The 16,803-nt window shown below is 48.1% G+C and overlaps 1 protein-coding gene across 1 annotated transcript in view; it reads left to right on the forward strand.

Annotated features, from left to right (window-relative positions):
- ABTB3 (ankyrin repeat and BTB domain containing 3) overlaps positions 1-16,803 on the forward strand; it is a 353,911-nt gene that overhangs the window by 250,833 nt on the left and 86,275 nt on the right. Inside the window, exon 4 of the mRNA XM_084809681.1 lies at positions 15,962-16,114. Coding sequence (XP_084665807.1) covers positions 15,962-16,114 — 153 coding nt within the window. The remainder of the gene's footprint in view (positions 1-15,961; positions 16,115-16,803) is intronic.

Below are 16,803 nucleotides of genomic sequence, written 5' to 3' on the forward strand. Positions count from 1 at the left end.
GAGTAGGGAGAGTCCCTCCCCTTTTCCCTTGGATCCTCTGGGCGCAGCCGTTGTTTGCGCACCAACCGGGCACTACGCCTCCTTTCTGTGCCCTCCATTTGGCGCCGCTCTCTGCGTTGGTGTCGCGCGTCCATCAAGTCTGCTTCCCGCGCTCTGTCACTCCTTGGACTGCTATCTAAGCTAGGAATGCTGGTGGGAGGAATCTCCATCAGCTGTTGGCCCTGGGAAAGAGGAGCGCGCTCCTCTCCCAGGAGCGACTGCTCTTCCTCAGAATCAGAACTACTCTGGGATTCTATGGGCTCAGTGTCCACCCTGACATCATCCCCGCTCCCATGAGGCCCCCCCTCGTGCTCCTCCCCTGGGGCCCCGGGTTTGTGGGGGTACAGCTGGTGGAAGCACCTCAGCAGCAATGGAGCATGCACATTTTCCGTGGGTTCCCAGGATCGCTCATCAGGCCCATACCCCTTCCAGTCCACCAGATATTGCAAGCGGCCATGAGAAAGGCGGGAGTCCAGAATCTCCGCAACCTCAAACTCCTCCTCCCCCTCCACCAGCACTGGTGGCGGGGGGGAGCCGACTGAGCGATGAGGGTCGCCAGAAACCAGGGGGGACAGCAAGGACCGATGAAAAACGGGATGGATCTTCATGGAGGGGGGGAGAGCTAGGCGAAAAGTAACAGGGTTAATCTGGGCCGTAATCTGGAAAGGCCCCGTGCGGTGAGGCGCGAGCTTCCTTGCAGGCGAGTGAGAGGGGAGGTATTGGGTGGACAACCAAACCCAGTCCCCCGGTTGCAGAGACGGACCCGGTTGGCACCGCCGGTCTGCAGAGGCCTTGTAGGCTGTCTTGGGTTGCTCGAGGGAGTCCCATAACAGGTGGTGTACCGCTCGCAACTCCTCTAAAATGTCCTGGGCCGCTGGCACCGAAGAGGGAGCTAGGGTGGACGGGAAGGCCTTGGGGTGGTAACCAAAATTGGCAAAAAATTGAGTTTGGCGGGTGGAAGCATGGCAGGCATTGTTATAAGCAAATTCTGTGAGAGGCAGCAAGGAAAACCAGTCATCCTGCTGGTAATTTACATAACAGCGCAGATATTGCTCCAGGGTCGCATTGGTGCACTCGGTCTGACCGTCCATCTGTGGATGGTGGGCGAAGGAAAGACAGAGCGTCATATGGAGCAACGCAAGTAGCTCCCTCCAGAAATGGGCAGTGAATTGGGCCCCCCTATCGGAAATGAGACCCTCGGGCCATCCGTGGAGGCGGAAAACATGCACCACGAACAGCTCTGCCATCTCCCTGGCTGTGGGCAACCCAGAGCAGGGGATGAAATGGGCCATCTTAGAAAACAAATCCACCAGCACCAGAATAGTGGTCTTACCGTGTGAGCGAGGCAAGTCAGTGATGAAGTCAAGGGAGAGCAGTTTCCAAGGTCCTGAGGGGGTAGGCAGGGCGTGAAGCAAGCCTGTGGGCTTGCCTGAGGGGGTCTTCGCCCACTGGCAGGTTGGGCAGGAGGCGACATAGGACTTGATGTCCTGACACACACGAGGCCACCAAAAATCCCTCATCACTCCACGCAGGGTCTTGGCGACGCCAAAATGCCCAGCTGTGGGGGAGTCGTGGCACTGATGGAGGACCTTCTCGCGGAGGGGTCTAGAAAGCACATAGACCTGGCCGGAATGGTAAAGCAGGCCACCTTGCAAAGAGAAGGGGGTAGAGTGGGGGGGCAGAGGCTAGCCCCAATTCCTCCACCTTTGTGCGAACAAAAGCATCCTGAGCCTGTGCAGAGAGAAGGAGCTCCTCCCAAGAATGAGGCACTGCAGCTGCTGCCAGGCCTTGGGGGGGAAGAATCAGAGGGGGGGGGGATTTTCCTCACTCCCTGGCTGGAGGTCAGGCTTACGAGAAAGAGCATCCGCTTGTAGGTTGTCTGAGGCTTTCACATGGCAAATCTTAAGGTGGAACCGAGAAAAAAAAAGCGACCACCTAATCTGCCGCTGGTTTAAGGCACGGGCTGTCTGAAGATGTTCGAGGTTGTGATGGTCGGTTCTAACTTTGACTGGGTGCTGCGCCCCCTCCAGGAGATGACGCCAGGCCTCCAAAGCGGACTTGATGGCCAACAGTTCCTTCTCCCAGATGGTATAATTCCTCTCAGACATGGTCAGTTTCCTGGAGTGGTAGGCTCAGGGTTGCAGCCCACCACCCTCCCGATCTGGCTGAAAGAGCACTGCCCCCACCGCGAAGTCAGAGGCATCAGTTTGCACTACAAAAGGCTTCCTCGGGTCGGGATGTAATAGGATCGGCTCAGAACTGAAAAGCTTCTTAAGTTCCTTGAAAGCCTGTTGGGCAGATGCCATCCAATGAAAAGGAGATTTCTTGCCCTTAAGGAGGTCTGTGAGAGGAGAAGTCAGCTGAGCAAAACTGGGCAGGAACTTTCTGTAAAAATTAGCAAAACCCAGAAAACTTTGCAAGTCCTTCTTGGTGGATGGAGCCTGCCAGGAGAGGACAGCCTGGACCTTTGCAGGATCCATCCTGATACCGTCAGGCGAAATAATGTAGCCAAGAAAGTCCAAAGAGGTTAGGTCAAACGCACATTTCTCCAGCTTGGCATAAAGATGGTTCTCGCGGAGGTGCTGGAGGACGGCAGAGACATGAAGCTGATGGGCATCGGAGTCCTCAGAAAATATAAGTAAATCATCGAGATAAACAATGAGGAAGTGTCCAAATAGTCCCTGAAGATGGCATTCATAAAACACAAAAAAGTGGGGGGGGGTGCAGGCGAGCCCAAAAGGCATTACTAGGTATTCATACGCTCCGTACCAGGTCCCGAAACAGGTCTTCCACTCATCCCCCTCCCGGATGCGAATGAGATTGTATGCATTACACAGGTCCAACTTTGTGAAAATCTTGGCCCGCCCCAGGCGCTCCAGCATCTCAGGTATGAGGGGGAGGGGGTACTTGTCAGGGATGGAAACGGAATTTAGATTTCTGAAATCGTGCACCGGGTGGAGCTCTCCAGATCTCTTGGCCACAAAGAAGGTAGGAGTGCAGGCGGGGGAGGAGGAGGGGCGAATGAAACCGCGTTTGAGGTTTGTGTCCAAAAACTCCCGCAGAGCTCGAAGTTCCGGCTCCGACATTGGATACAGCCGGCCAGCGGGGATGGTCGCCCCCAGAATGAGGTTAATGGCACAGTCAAAAGGGCGGTGGGGAGGGAAGCCAGTCAGCCGTCTTCTTGTCAAACACATCCCGAAAGGCTGCATACTTCTCTGGGAGGATGACGGTAGCTGAAGGACTGCCAGAAACAGACAAGGACGGGGAGGAAAGGGTTAAGGCCTGGGCTGGGACTGGCACCTCCTCCAGGAGGCAATGCTCCTGGCAGTAGGGAGATGCAAACTCCACTTGCTGAAGCCCCCATGAAATCTGAGGGTTGTGCTTAGAGAGCCAGGAAACACCCAGCACGATTGGGTATAAGGGAACCTTGGCTAAGTGAAACTGAATCTGCTCAACATGGGACTGGGCGTGCAGAGTGAGTGGAACTGTAATACGGGTCACTGTGCCCGAAGAGAGAGGACGCCCATCAATCGTCTCCACTGCCAAGGGGGCAGGAAGGGGCAGGGTAGGAATCTTGTAGAAGAGGGCGAAGGTCTCATCCATGAAACTGGTCGTAGCCCCCGAATCCACTAAAGCTCGGGCCTCCACCCCACACCACTGAGAGGAGCGGAGGTGAACATGCAACAGCAGATGGGAGGGTGGGGGGGGGGTTGGGGAAGGCACCCACCCGGTGGGGAACTGACCCCCACACTGGAGGCCCCCAACAAGCTTGGGGGGCAGCCTAGTTAGGCCTGGGGACGAGGAGGAGGAGGAGGGGGAAGGAGAGGAGGAGGAGGCAGCGGAGTTGTGGATTTAACTTGGCAGGTCTTGACGAAATGCCCCAGCTTTCCACATCGAAAACATCGGCGCTCAGCACACCGGCGCTCAAACTCCTCTGGCAGCAGTGAGACCCGGGTAGCCCCCAGCTGTATCGGGGTCTCCTCCACCCCCAGCGCTGGAGCGGGGGCTGGGGGAGGAGGCAGGAAACGTGGGGGGATGGGAGGAGGGAAATCCTGGCCCCCGGCGCCCCGCCGGGTCTGCCGGCGCCCCTCCAGCCAACTATCTATCTGAAGGCAGGTCTGGATGAGCTCCTCCAAAGTAGGTGGGCTGGGCGTGCATGCCAACTCATCTAAGATCTCGTCGTTCAAACCATCCAAAAACTAGGGATGGGGGAGAATTTCTCTCTGAAACTTCGGGGGGCCGGAGCATTCGGTCCTCCGAAGGTTGTTCGGAGATAAATTCTCCGCCCCCCGGCCCCCCCCCAGGATGGGACTTACCTTTCACGAATGTCGCTCCCGGCGGCGGGTCCCGGCGGCGGTTCGGCAGGTCTTCATCAGGGGCGGGGGCGGCAGCTGGTCTTTCGACCGGCTGCCGCCGCCGCCATTACAAAAAAAGTAAAAAAAACCCAACGCCCCTGTGATAGGCTACGTAACGATTAATGTAGCCTATCACGGCTGACTTTGCAGATCTAGCCGTGATAGGCTACGTAAATCGTTACGTAGCCTATCACGGGGCTTTTTTTTAAACTTTTCTTTTGAAGTTCGCGGCCGGGGAGACAGGGCGCTTCTCCCCGGCCTGAATTTTGGCCAGGCGAGGCGGGAAGCCTCCCCCCCAGCCTGAATTTCGGCCGGACGAGGCAGGAAGCCTCCCCCCCCGGCCTGAACTTCGGGGGGAGAAGTGAAGCGCCTCCCCCCCACCGCGAAGCAAGCTGCGAGGCCAGGTAAGTGACTTTCGTACATCCCTACCAAAAACTGAGCCACTAGCGCGCATCATTCCACTGTAAATCCTGCATCAGCAAGCGAAAGGTTGTCGCGTAGCTGGAAACTGAGTTCTTGCCCCGCCGAAGGCGGCGAATCTCCCGAGAAGCCGTCTGTGTGCGCAGGGGGTCACCGAAAAAACGTGCCATGGCTGTCATGAAACCTTCATAGTCCCCGAGCAGGGGGTCATTAGTGAGCAGGAGCCCCGAAGCCCATTTAGCTGCCATGCCTGACAGTAGGTTAATGATGAAACCCACATGAACCTGTTCCATCTGGAAATCCCCAGGCCTAAGACGCATGTACAGCTCTGATTGGGCCCCAAAAATCTGAAAAAGTCCTTTCTCACCAGAAAACTTCTCTGGCAAAGCCACCAGGCACTTGTAGCGGGGGGGAATCGGAGGTGGAGGGGGTTGAACCGCAGCCTGTAGATTCTGCATGGCAGCCGTCAGTTGAGTTATCTGATCACGGAGCATCTGGTTCTCTTGCGCTAGAGCTTGCACCGCTGGGTCCCCGGCACCCTCCATAAGGCAATAGGAGAAGAGACAGAGAGAGGGGGAAAAAAGAGGAACGGGGACCAAGCTGTCAAGGGCTCCTTGGAGGCCTCTCTCAGTCTAATCCAGTAGCCAAGTCTAGACACAGACAAATGGATTCTTTTTCAAAGCTTTATTCCTCTTTTACAACTTAACAACTCTACCGTTAGCAACTGGATATGAGCAGCAGAATACCTATGCCCTAAGTTGGAACAGTTGGTCCCCATTTGAAAGGGAATTACTGGCAGACCCCTGAACTTAAGGAGTAGGGAGAGTCTCTCCCCTTTTCCCTTGGATCCTCTGGGCGCAGCCGTTGTTTGCGCGCCAACCGGGCACTACGCCTCCTTTCTGCCCCCTCCATTTGGCACCGCTCTCTGCATCGGCGTCACACGTCCATCAAGTCTGCTTCCCGCGCTCTGTCACTCCCTGGACTGCTATCTAAGCTAGGAATGCTGGTGGGAGGAATCTCCGTCAGCTGTTGGCCCTGGGAAAGAGGAGCGCGCTCCTCTCCCAGGAGCGACTGCTCTTCCTCAGAATCAGAACTACTTTGGGATTCTCTGGGCTCAGTGTCCACCCTGACAGGGAGTTGCCATGCAGCATTGCCTTCCACTAGTAAGGAGGCATCTATGGGAATTTCATTTATGTTCGCAAATCATGTGAACATGTCCTATCTGCAATAACGAAGGCAAGGAAGGGCGTTTTTTTCAGGAACGTTTCGCTATTTCCCAAACGTGTGTTCGCATTTGAAGAATGCTCATTTTCACACTTTGCTCTGTGAGGGAAAACTGCACATTAGGGTGTACATTTTTTCCATTCAGTATGCACACTTTTCCTATTTGAACAAAAGCAAAACAGCCCAGTTGAGCATGGGAAATAAGGCGAACCAAGCATCAAAGTGATGTTCAGAGAAGCTTGGCGATCGTAAAAATCGCTTGTTTGCCCATTCCTCCTCAGAACCCTCCCGTGTTTTCCCACCACGTCTTCTGTCTTTTCTCTTACCGCAGAAAATCCATTAATGAGCAAAAGACAGAATAGCTGCACAACATCTTCTAGTTAGTAATGCTAGGAGCCCTCAGTCTGGATGCACCCCTAGTATAAATAAGGCAGTTTGCATTTTATATAAGCCACCCTAGGAGGTTTTTAAAACACACACACACTAAAGGGTGGTATATAAATATTTTAAATAAATATCCTTTCTAAAAGGAACTGATCCAGAATTGTTTCTTCAAGTTGGCAAAATATATTCTGTCATGTGCCATAAGAACATAACATAAGAAGAGCCATGCTGGATCAGACCAAGGGTCCATCTAGTCCAGCATTCTGTTCACACAGTGGCCAACCAGCTGTTCACTGGGAACCCGACAAGCAGGACATGAGTCCAACAGCACTCTCCTGCCCATGTTCCCCAGCAATTGGTGTACATAGGCTCACTGCATCTGGTACTGGAGGCAGCACATAGCCATCAGGACTAGTAGCCACTGATATCCTTCTCCAGGAATTTATCTAATCCCCTTTTAAAGCCATCCAAATTGGTGGCCATCACTACAACTTGTGGTAGCAAATTCCATAGTTTAACTATGCACTGTGCGAAGAAGGACATCATTTTATCTGCCCTGAATCTCCCACCAGTTGGCTTCATAGGATGACCCCTTTGGGTTCTGGTATTGTGAGAGAGGGAGAGAAATGTCTCCCTGTCCACATTCCCCACACCAAGCCTATGTTTGTACACCTCTGTCATGTCTCCCCTTACCCTCCTTTTTTCCAAGCTAAACAATCCCAGCTGTTTTAATCTTCCCTCATAGGGGAGATGCTCCAGACCCTTGATCATTTTAGTTGCCCATTCTGCACTTTTTCCAGCCATTAGGAAACAGCTTCCATTTGGGACTTAACCAGACAAACATTCAAACAATGTCCCCTACCACATTTCGCCTTTGCACGATGACAGTCCTGGTGCAAAGGCAGTAATGCAATATTGCATTATGTTTGTTCAGTGGATAAGCAATGGAGGAGGACAGCCTCACTGCTATCCCTTTTTTCCCTTCCAATAAAGCCTGGATGATTTGTGCTCCAGCACATAAGAAGGGAAATGCAAAGAAAGGACTTGCATGAAAGCTGACACTGATAGGTTTGAAGGCAAAGTCTGGTGAAGCCATTTGACAGTTTTGTCTCAGCAGCAAGTCTAGCTACGTTCTCAGTGCAAAGGTTGAAGAGTAGCAGTTGTGGGGGAAACAGTAGTTCGCCCTTCACATTATGCTTATAAACCTACTTTCCCCAACATGGTGCCCTCCAAATGTGTTGGACTGCTGCTCCTGTCATCCCCAGCCAGCATGGCCATTGGCTGGCAATGATGGGACTTGCAGTCTGACACATCTAGAGGGCACCAGGTTGGGGAAGGCTGCTAGAAACAATCTTGCCTAAAAGGACTGGCAACAGTATTGTTGTTTATTCGCTCAGTCACTTCCAACTCTTTGTGACTTCATGGACCAGCCCACGCCAGAACTTCCTGTCGGCCGTCGCCACCCCCAGCTCCCCCAAGGTCAAGTCCGTCACCTCCAGAATATCATCCATCCATCTTGTCCTTGGTCGGCCCCTCTTCCTTTTGCCTTCCACTTTTCCTAGCATCAGCATCTTCTCCAGGGTATCCTGTCTTCTCATGATGTGGCCAAAGTACTTCAGTTTTGCCTTTAATATCATTCCCTCCAGTGAGCAGTCTGGCTTTATTTCCTGGAGTATGGACTGGTTTGATCTTCTTGCATTCCAAGGCACTCTCAGAATTTTCCTCCAATACCACAGTTCAAAAGCATCTATCTTCCTTCGCTCAGCCTTCCTTACGGTCCATTTCTCGCAGCCATAGTTACCTATGGGGAATACCATTGCTTTAATTATGCAGACCTTTGTTGTCAGTGTGATGTCTCTGCTCTTAACTATTTTATCAAGATTTGTCATTGCTGTCCTCCCAAGAAGTAAACATCTTCTGATTTCCTGGCTGCAGTCAGCATCTGCAGTAATCTTTGCGCCTAGAAAGACAAAGTCTGTCACTGCCTCCACATTTTCTCCCTCAGTTTGCCAGTTATCAATCAAGCTGGTTGCCATAATCTTGATTTTTTTGAGGTTGAACTGCAACCCAGCTTTTGCACTTTCTTCTTTCACCTTCATCATAAGGTTCCTCGGCTCCTCCTCGCTTTCAGCCATCCAAGTGGTATCATCTGCATATCTGAGATTGTTAATGTTTCTTCCAGCGATTTTAACTCCAGCCTTGGCTTCATCAAGCCCAGCACGTCGCATGATGTGTTCTGCGTACAGGTTGAATAGGTAGGGTGAGAGTATACAACCCTGCCGTACTCCTTTCCCAATCTTAAACCAGTCCGTTGTTCCGTGGTCTGTTCTTACTGTTGCTACTTGGGGGTTATACAGATTCCTCAGAAGGCAGACAAGATGACTTGGTATCCCCATACCACCAAGAACTTGCCACAATTTGTTATGATCCACACAGTCAAAGGCTTTAGAATAATCAATAAAATAGAAATAGATGTTTTTTCTGAAACTCCTTGGCTTTCTCCATTATCCAGCGGATATCGGCAATTTGGTCTCTAGTTCCTCTGCCTTTTCTAAACCCAGCTTGAACATTTGGCAATTCTCGTTCCATGAATTGCTGGAGTCTAACCTTGCAAAATCTTGAGCATTACCTTACCGGCATGTGAAATAAGTGCCACTGTTCGATAGTTTAAACGTTCTTTAGTGTTTCCCTTTTTTGGAATAGGGATATAAGTTGATTTTTTCCAATCTGTTGGCCATTCTTGTGTTTTCCAAATTTGCTGGCATATGGCATGCATCACCTTGACAGCATCATCTTGCAAGATTTTAAACAGTTCAGATGGGATACTGTTGTCTCCTGCTGCCTTGTTATTAGCAATGCTTCTTAAGGCCCATTCAACCTCACTCTTCAGGATGTCTGACTCTAGCTCACTGACCACACCGTCAAATCTATCCCCGATATTATTATCCTTCCTATACAGATCTTCTGTATATTCTTGCCACCTTTTCTTGATCTCTTCTGCTTCTGTTAGGTCCTTGCCATCTTTGTTTTTGATCATACCCATTTTTGCCTGGAATTTACCTCCGATGTTTTGAATTTTCTGGAAGAGGCTGTCAGGAGCGCCCTAGCGGCCTCTTTCAGTCTACTCCAATAGCCAACTCAAGACACGGACGAAAGGATTATTTTCAAGGCTTTAATCCTTTTACAACTTAATGACTCTTTCAGATGCTAATCACCAGCGACTAAGCAATGAACAGCAGAGTAGCCTATGCTCTGAGTAGGCAGATGATCCCTGTTTGAAGGAGAATCACTTGAAGACCCTGAACTTATAGGCTAGGGAGAGATCCTCCCTCTTTCCCTTGGGTCCACGGGAGGCGGCTGTTGCTTGTGCGCCAAATGGGCGCTAGGCCTCCTTTCCGCGTCCTCCATCGCTCGTCGCTCCCTGCGTCTGCATCGAGCGTCTAGCAAGCCCCCCTCCCACACTTTCTCACTGCTAGGATCACTATCTATCTCAGGAATGCCGGCAGGAGGAATCTCTGCCAGCTGCTGTGCCTGTGAGGGATGAGCTGGCTCCTCTCCCATGAATTGCTGATCCTCCTCAGAATCAGAACTGGTCTGGGGTTCTATCGGCTCAGTTTCCACCCTGACATAGGCCGCTTGTCCTTCCTATTCTATTATCTTCTTCCGCTTCCGTGCATTGTTTGTTTAAAAATAATTCCTTATCTCTTCTGGCTAACCTCTAGAATTTTTCATTTAATTGGGCATATGTCCCTCTATCACTGTTGCCTTTTGCTTTCCTTCTTTCTTGGGCTACTTCCAGTGTCTTAGCAGACAGCCATCTTGCCTTCTTGGTTTTCTTTTTCTTTGGGACGTTTTTTGTTGCCGCCTCCTGAACAATGTTGCGAACTTCTGACCATAGTTCTTCCGCAACCCTATCTACTAAATGTAGTCCCTTAAATCTATTCTTCACCTTCACTGCATATTCATGAGGAATATTCGTGAGCTCATATCTAACTGAACTGTGGGTCTTCCCTATTCTCTTTAGTCTGATTCTAAATTGTGCAATAAGAAGTTCGTGATCTGAACTACAATCAGCTCCAGGTCTTGTTTTTACTGACTGCATAGATTTCCACCACCTTTGACTACAAAGGATGTAGTCAATCTGATTTCGGTGTCGACTGTCTGGTGAAGTCCATGTATAAAGTCGTCTTTTAGGTTGTTGGAAGAGAGTGTTTGTTATGCACAGTGAGTTGTCTTGGCAAAATTCTATCAGCCTATGTCCTGCTTCATTTTGTTCTCCCAGACCATGCTTGCCTGTAATTCCAGGTGTCGTTTGACTACCCACCTTTGCATTCCAGTCTCCTGTAATGAAAATAACATCTCTTTTTGACGTATTATCCAGTAGGTGCTGCAGATCCTCATAGAACTGATCTATGTCTGCTTCTTCAGCATCTGTGGTTGTGGCGTATATCTGGATCACTGTGATGTTAAATGGCTTACCCTGAATTCGAATTGAGATCATTCTGTCGTTTTTTGGATTGTATCCAAGCACTGCTTTAGTCACTTTATTATTAATTATGAAGGCTACTCCATTTCTTCTGTGGTCCTCTTGTCCACAGTAGTAGATCTGGTGGTCATCTGATGTGAAGTGGCCCATTCCAGTCCATTTCAGTTCACTGACTGCTAGAAACCATCTTGCCTAAAAGGACTGGCAACAAGTATTGGAGCTTGTTAATTAGGGCCAGTCGAATATTCCCCCCTTCACACACTCTCACACACCTTCGTCAGACATTTCTTCCAAATGAAAGTGGTGGTAGGACATTTCAGGATATTCTTGGGAGGGCAAAAATTATTTGATTTTCTGGTACAGGGTTAGTAGTACAGGTGGTCCAAAGGGACAGCCACATGTTGTCTGTATGTGGCCCTGGAATGATGTACTGTCATCATGCAGTGCCACTCTCAGGGACATCAGCATTGCTGTTTTGAAAACACGCAACAGCCGTGCGGCTGGGCACTGCCCTGAACTGTGGCTTTGCATTTAAAGTGAACACAATATTTGGGTTTTTTTTAAAAAGAAAGAATCCCTTTAACCACCTTGCAATACAATTTGTAAATACCACTACCCCCACTTCTGTTTCCCCCTCATGATCATCTGTCCCCCTCCCTATCTAGAGGAAGGTTTTCAGTCCCTCATGACACCCCCACCGCTCACTCTGAGCTGGGCTGGGCTTGGCTACCCGGACATTCTGCCTAGTCCTATTTTTAATCCAAAAGAAAATATGACTAGTGGTAACATGATAAAAATGTATACAATTATGTACCGAATGTGGCAAATGGACTGAGTGAATTTTTTCTCCCTGTTTCTTAAGGCTGGAGGCAAGTTGTGAGAAGTTCCATGGGCAGCATTATTATTGGTTTCTTTTGGTTAAGAGAGTACTGGAGACATAGTCAGAGCCAGTCAGAACTCTGACGGACTGAAGCACCTTGGATAACTCCTTTAGAGTTCTGACTGGTTCTGACTGAAACCCAGAGCGGATTTAGCACCCCACTAATATTGGAGCCACCAACCTCCACTGCGTACAGTATATTGTATTGTTTATTTACAAATATGCAAGCAGAGTTGTCCATTTCCTCTAACCCTGGGAGGTGGAGGAGGTCGCAAGTGACAGGAGCTTGGCGGAGCTCACAGGGGACTGGATTGTTTACAGCAGCTTTCCCACAATGTCACAGCATGGTATGGAGGAAAGGGCTGTGCTGCTCTTCATCAGTGATGTAATGGACACTATCCAATAGGTACCCGTGATAATTGCACAACCAGTGGTCCTTGCTCTTTGGGAAAGAAACAAGTGTTCCATCACTTCGTATCTCCCTAACTTGTATCCCCCAGTTTTATGGTCTTTGGTGACCAAGTTAGAATAAAATGTCAAGATCTTGGAAACTTTAGAATTTCCCTTTTATACCTAGAGAATGATCCCTTTATTCCTTCACTTCTCTTCCCCATCCTAAGGCAAAGCCTTGTTCTACTTGCTTGTTCATCTATCATTGATGAATTTCTTAGATTGCAAAGTTCAAAAACTATATCAAACAGGCCCTGCCCACCTCCTTGACCACAAGCATGTAATATTAATCAGTGCCTCTGTAATGGGCCAAGTTTTTGTGACTTTTTCCTTCCCTCTTGTGTTTCCAGTGCGAGTTGTGTGCTGTTCTGAAGCAATCTGTCAACAGTGGAGAAACGTCTCTTCCTTCTTGCTGAGCATTTGATGTAATCCAGCCTTACCCCAGCTGTTACCCTCCAAATCTGTTGGATTACAACTCCTCCCATCCTGAGCCAGCATGGGAAATGGCTGTGCTAGCTGAGGATGATGGGAGTTGTTGTACAGATAATCTTGAAGGCACCAGATTGGTGAAGCCTGATGTAATCTGCTGCTCTGTGGTTACCATCTTCCCAGTTCAGGTCATGTGTGTGTTCAGGGCCTCTTCCCATCCTACACTGTACTCAGGGTTTCAATCACTCTATATGTCTTTCTGTAGTGCATTGTGAGAATCCTCTTTGCCTTCACATATATTTTCTTTTTTGGGAAATTCAGTAGACAGCTCCTGTGAAAATTCTATTGTTTCAGTCTGTCATTTTTTATTGACCTGAGCACACCTTTTCCCAGAACTCTACAGCTTTTTCTTCTGTTTGCCTACGTGAGGGCAAGAAAAGAGCCCTCAGGTCTAGACTACAAAGGAGATTGCCTGAGGCAACCTGTGACTCACATTTTTCCCCCTGGTGATGTTTTTGTTGGGGAATGAGAAATCTACACCTGGTTGGAACAGGAAGAGAAAATCCAGTTTGGTCATAGAGGTGCTTCTCGGTTTCTCCCTTGTGTCACAAAACCAAACCTGGTCTAGCCGGTTTAAAGCTTGCTATGTAGTTATTAGGGTGAGGAGGCCTGTGGAATAAGCTACCGGGCAAGTACAGAGAGCATATTTAATACAAAGGGAGAAACAACTCAATAAACCCCCCAAAAAGCTGTAAAAATCCCCAAGACAAAGGATCGAAAACTAGGTGGAAGGAAAACCTGAGAGACAGCTGGAAATTTCTTGTGGCCTACATAAGAAACACAGAGCTTATTGAGACTAGTGATATGAGGAAAATCGGTTGAGACTCTCTCCTGAGCAGGCCCTATTGAATGGAATGGGAATTGCTTGAAAGCTTTTTATTTCAAATTGCTGTATTGATTATATAACTCTTGAAAAGCAAAGGGTGGGAAATCCACCCTGATTTTCTTGCTATATGTATGAGGTTTTGTACTACAGCCACTTGAAAATAAAGGTGACAAGTGGACCCTGCAAAAAAAAAAATGTTGCAGTGTGGAGTGTTCCTGTTCCGACAGGCATGCCTTCTTCCAGCACATCTGGAGGGCATCAGGCTGTGGAAGGCTGCTCTAGAATGTTTTCTTTTGTGAAAGTGCATGCATGGTCCTGATTGTATGATTGCACAAAGGATGCTTTCCAGAACCACAGTTAGGATACTTTTAATTTTTTTTCTTTTCTTTTTTTTTCTTGAAAACAATACACTTTTATTGTTTGTGTATTGTTGTGTATTGAAAACAATACATAACAATGCACAATACATGAAACAATACACAATCTTGCTTTCTGACTTTTTCGAGTCTCCTAATTCCAAGTTGTAAAATGTAAAACAAAAATGAAAGGCTGAAAGGAATAAGGGGGACTATGAAGAAAAGACATTGAGAGAGGTATTGTTCAAATAGTATAAAAATCAGATTCCTTTTGTCTCTGTGAAAAGATGTATTTATTTACTTACTTCCGTTTTGTCTTCATAATAACCTATAAGTTAGTCTGATCCAAGTCACTCAGTGGTCTACATGACTCAGATTTTAAATCAGCTCCATTCATATCTAGTGATGGGGAATGTCTCTGGGTTTTGTTTGGAATGGGCTCACCTAAAACAAGCTCATTAGGGCTCAGTTTGGATCAGGCCTGAATTAGCTGATTTAAAAATTGGATCAGTTCTGAACTTCAGATCTTCTTGTGTTTGCAATGTTGTCATCAGGTACAGTATGAGGCCTGGAGTCCTCTCTACCCCAGTTCTGCCTCCCCCAGGTAAGCTTTAACAAGAAATGGCAGTGCAGCTGTAGTAATGGAGAATGAGAACCAGAGCCCAAAGTTCTAAGAGGTGGTTTTGGCTCAGCTCATCAGTAGCCCAGACATTCCAAACTGATGAAGTGAAGTTCGTATTCCAAACACCCCAGTTTCAAATGTCAACTGTGCACATTACTGTGCCTAGTTTTATTTATTTATTTATTTATTTATTTATTTATTTATTTTATTGCATTTCTACCCCGCCTTTTTTCCTCTTGCAAGGAACCCAAGGCGGCTTACATTATCATCCTCCTCTCCATTTTATCCTCACAACAACAACCCTGTGAGGTGGGTTGGGCTGAGAGTCTGTGACTGGCCCAAAGTCACCCAGTGAGCTTCCATGGCCGAGTGGGGACTAGAACCCAGATCTCCCAGCTCCTAGTCCAACACTCTTGCCACTACACCACACTGGCTCTCTGTCAGTAGTTGGCTCTCTGTCATTGGGAATGCTACTGTCATTCCCAAATTGCCCCTTCTATGCCATATCACCAGAAGTTTTTACCAGGGCGGAATAAACAGCATTTAATAGGCTGCCTCCTTGGAGTCCGTGAGGTGTGTCTGCCTTCGTGTTTAAATAGCTGGATCAAGCCCTAAGCCTTTGTTTGGAATTCTGTTTGTATTTCGTCCTCCGCCATCAAATGCTGTTTTCATAATGAGGGATTGCAGTGCTCACCTCCCTGCCAGGGGCAGGGCAGTTTCCATTTCTGGAATTACAATAAAAGAGCCCTCTGTACCCATGGATCCCCCCACTCAAAGCCTGTGGCTGTTCATTCTGAAAATCACTTTATTCCAGTGTATTTTCTCTTGATTGCAGCCTAAAAAAGGAAGTCATCAGTTATTCATGAAAAACTGTGAGGGGTCATCCTTCTTGATAGTTTAAGAGTACTGCAATTTTAATATCACATAGATATAAGTTCTGTATTCTGGTCAACATTTGACAATACACTGATTTCACAATTAAAATTTCATCATGTGGTTTTTAGCTTCTTTCCCCTTGTATTCAAGGAGGGGAAGTAATGGGCTTCCCTCTCTCCCAAATCCCCTATTTTTATCTGGAGGAGGAAAGAGCTTTGGCTAAAAGGTACATTTTTTATTTTAAAGGAATTTAGTAGCTATTTTCATTATTTCCTTAAGACTCACATTGAAATCAAGGTGTGAAAAGCCTAAAGGATATGCCTATGAACTGGAAAAGAAAACAGATTGGGACTTGTTGTCTTAGGGAAGCCAATTCAGTCTTCCCATTACAGGGAAAAAACGTCGGTTCCAATATTTGGCTTGGCCGTGCCTGAAATCCTCTGAGACCATTTTCAATGCCTCTGAGATGCGTGCACACACACACACGCACACACACACACTCTGCATGCATTTTATAATGGGAGAAAATAGCTTCTTTGTCTTGCTCTTCCTAGGCCTTTCATAGTGCTGCCACCTCTGATGGAATGGATAAGAGTAGCTCTGGCTCATGCAGGGCACCGTCGCAGTTTCTCCGTGGATAGTGATGATGTACGGCAAGCAGCCAGGCTTTTGTTACCGGGAGTTGACTGCGAACCTCGGCAGTTAAAGTAAGTGTGTGCAGAAGAAATAATATGATCCGATAAAGCAATTGCAGTGGTTTAACAAGCAGAGCAAGGGCTCGGTTACATACTCGATGTACAGATTTGAAAGTTGCTCCCCCCCCCCCCCGCACCCTTACCATTTAGAAAATCAATAAACTGTATTTCCTTCCCATGGCTGTTCGAGCTAGTTTTGGAATCTGTGAGGTTTATGTGCTTGCATGTTTAAATGGCTTGATCAAGACCTAAGCCTTTCTTTTCCATTCTATTTGTATTTCCCCCGCTTTGCCATCAGATGCTGTTTTCATAATGAGGGACTGAAGTGCTCACCCAATTATCTCAGACTTGCTGTGCTTCTCTTCAAAATTTGGAGGTGTTATTTAAAGGCTGCAAAACTGGCTTCTCTCCCTTCCTTGCTGCAGCCTTGGTGTAAACAGCATATTTTGCACCGAGAAGTACTTCTAGCTCCTGCTGTAAGATTCAGGGGGGTGGGGGTGGGGTTAACGCTGAAGTCCATTTTGGGAAAAGAGGCTGTGCTGCTAAAGCTTTTTCATGCACATTTTTAATAGAATAAGTACAAAGTGTTATTGCCTTTAGTGATTTTCTAATGCTGCTGTAAATATGTACGTGCCCCATATGTTTTATATAAAAAAGCTTGTTGCAGCTGCACTCACATACGTGGAGGCACAAAAGCGGTG

The sequence above is a fragment of the Heloderma suspectum genome, chromosome 7 (assembly GCF_057233095.1).
Source record: "Heloderma suspectum isolate Gila_16-S chromosome 7, 16-S_ref, whole genome shotgun sequence".
Classification (NCBI taxonomy): domain Eukaryota; kingdom Metazoa; phylum Chordata; class Lepidosauria; order Squamata; family Helodermatidae; genus Heloderma; species Heloderma suspectum.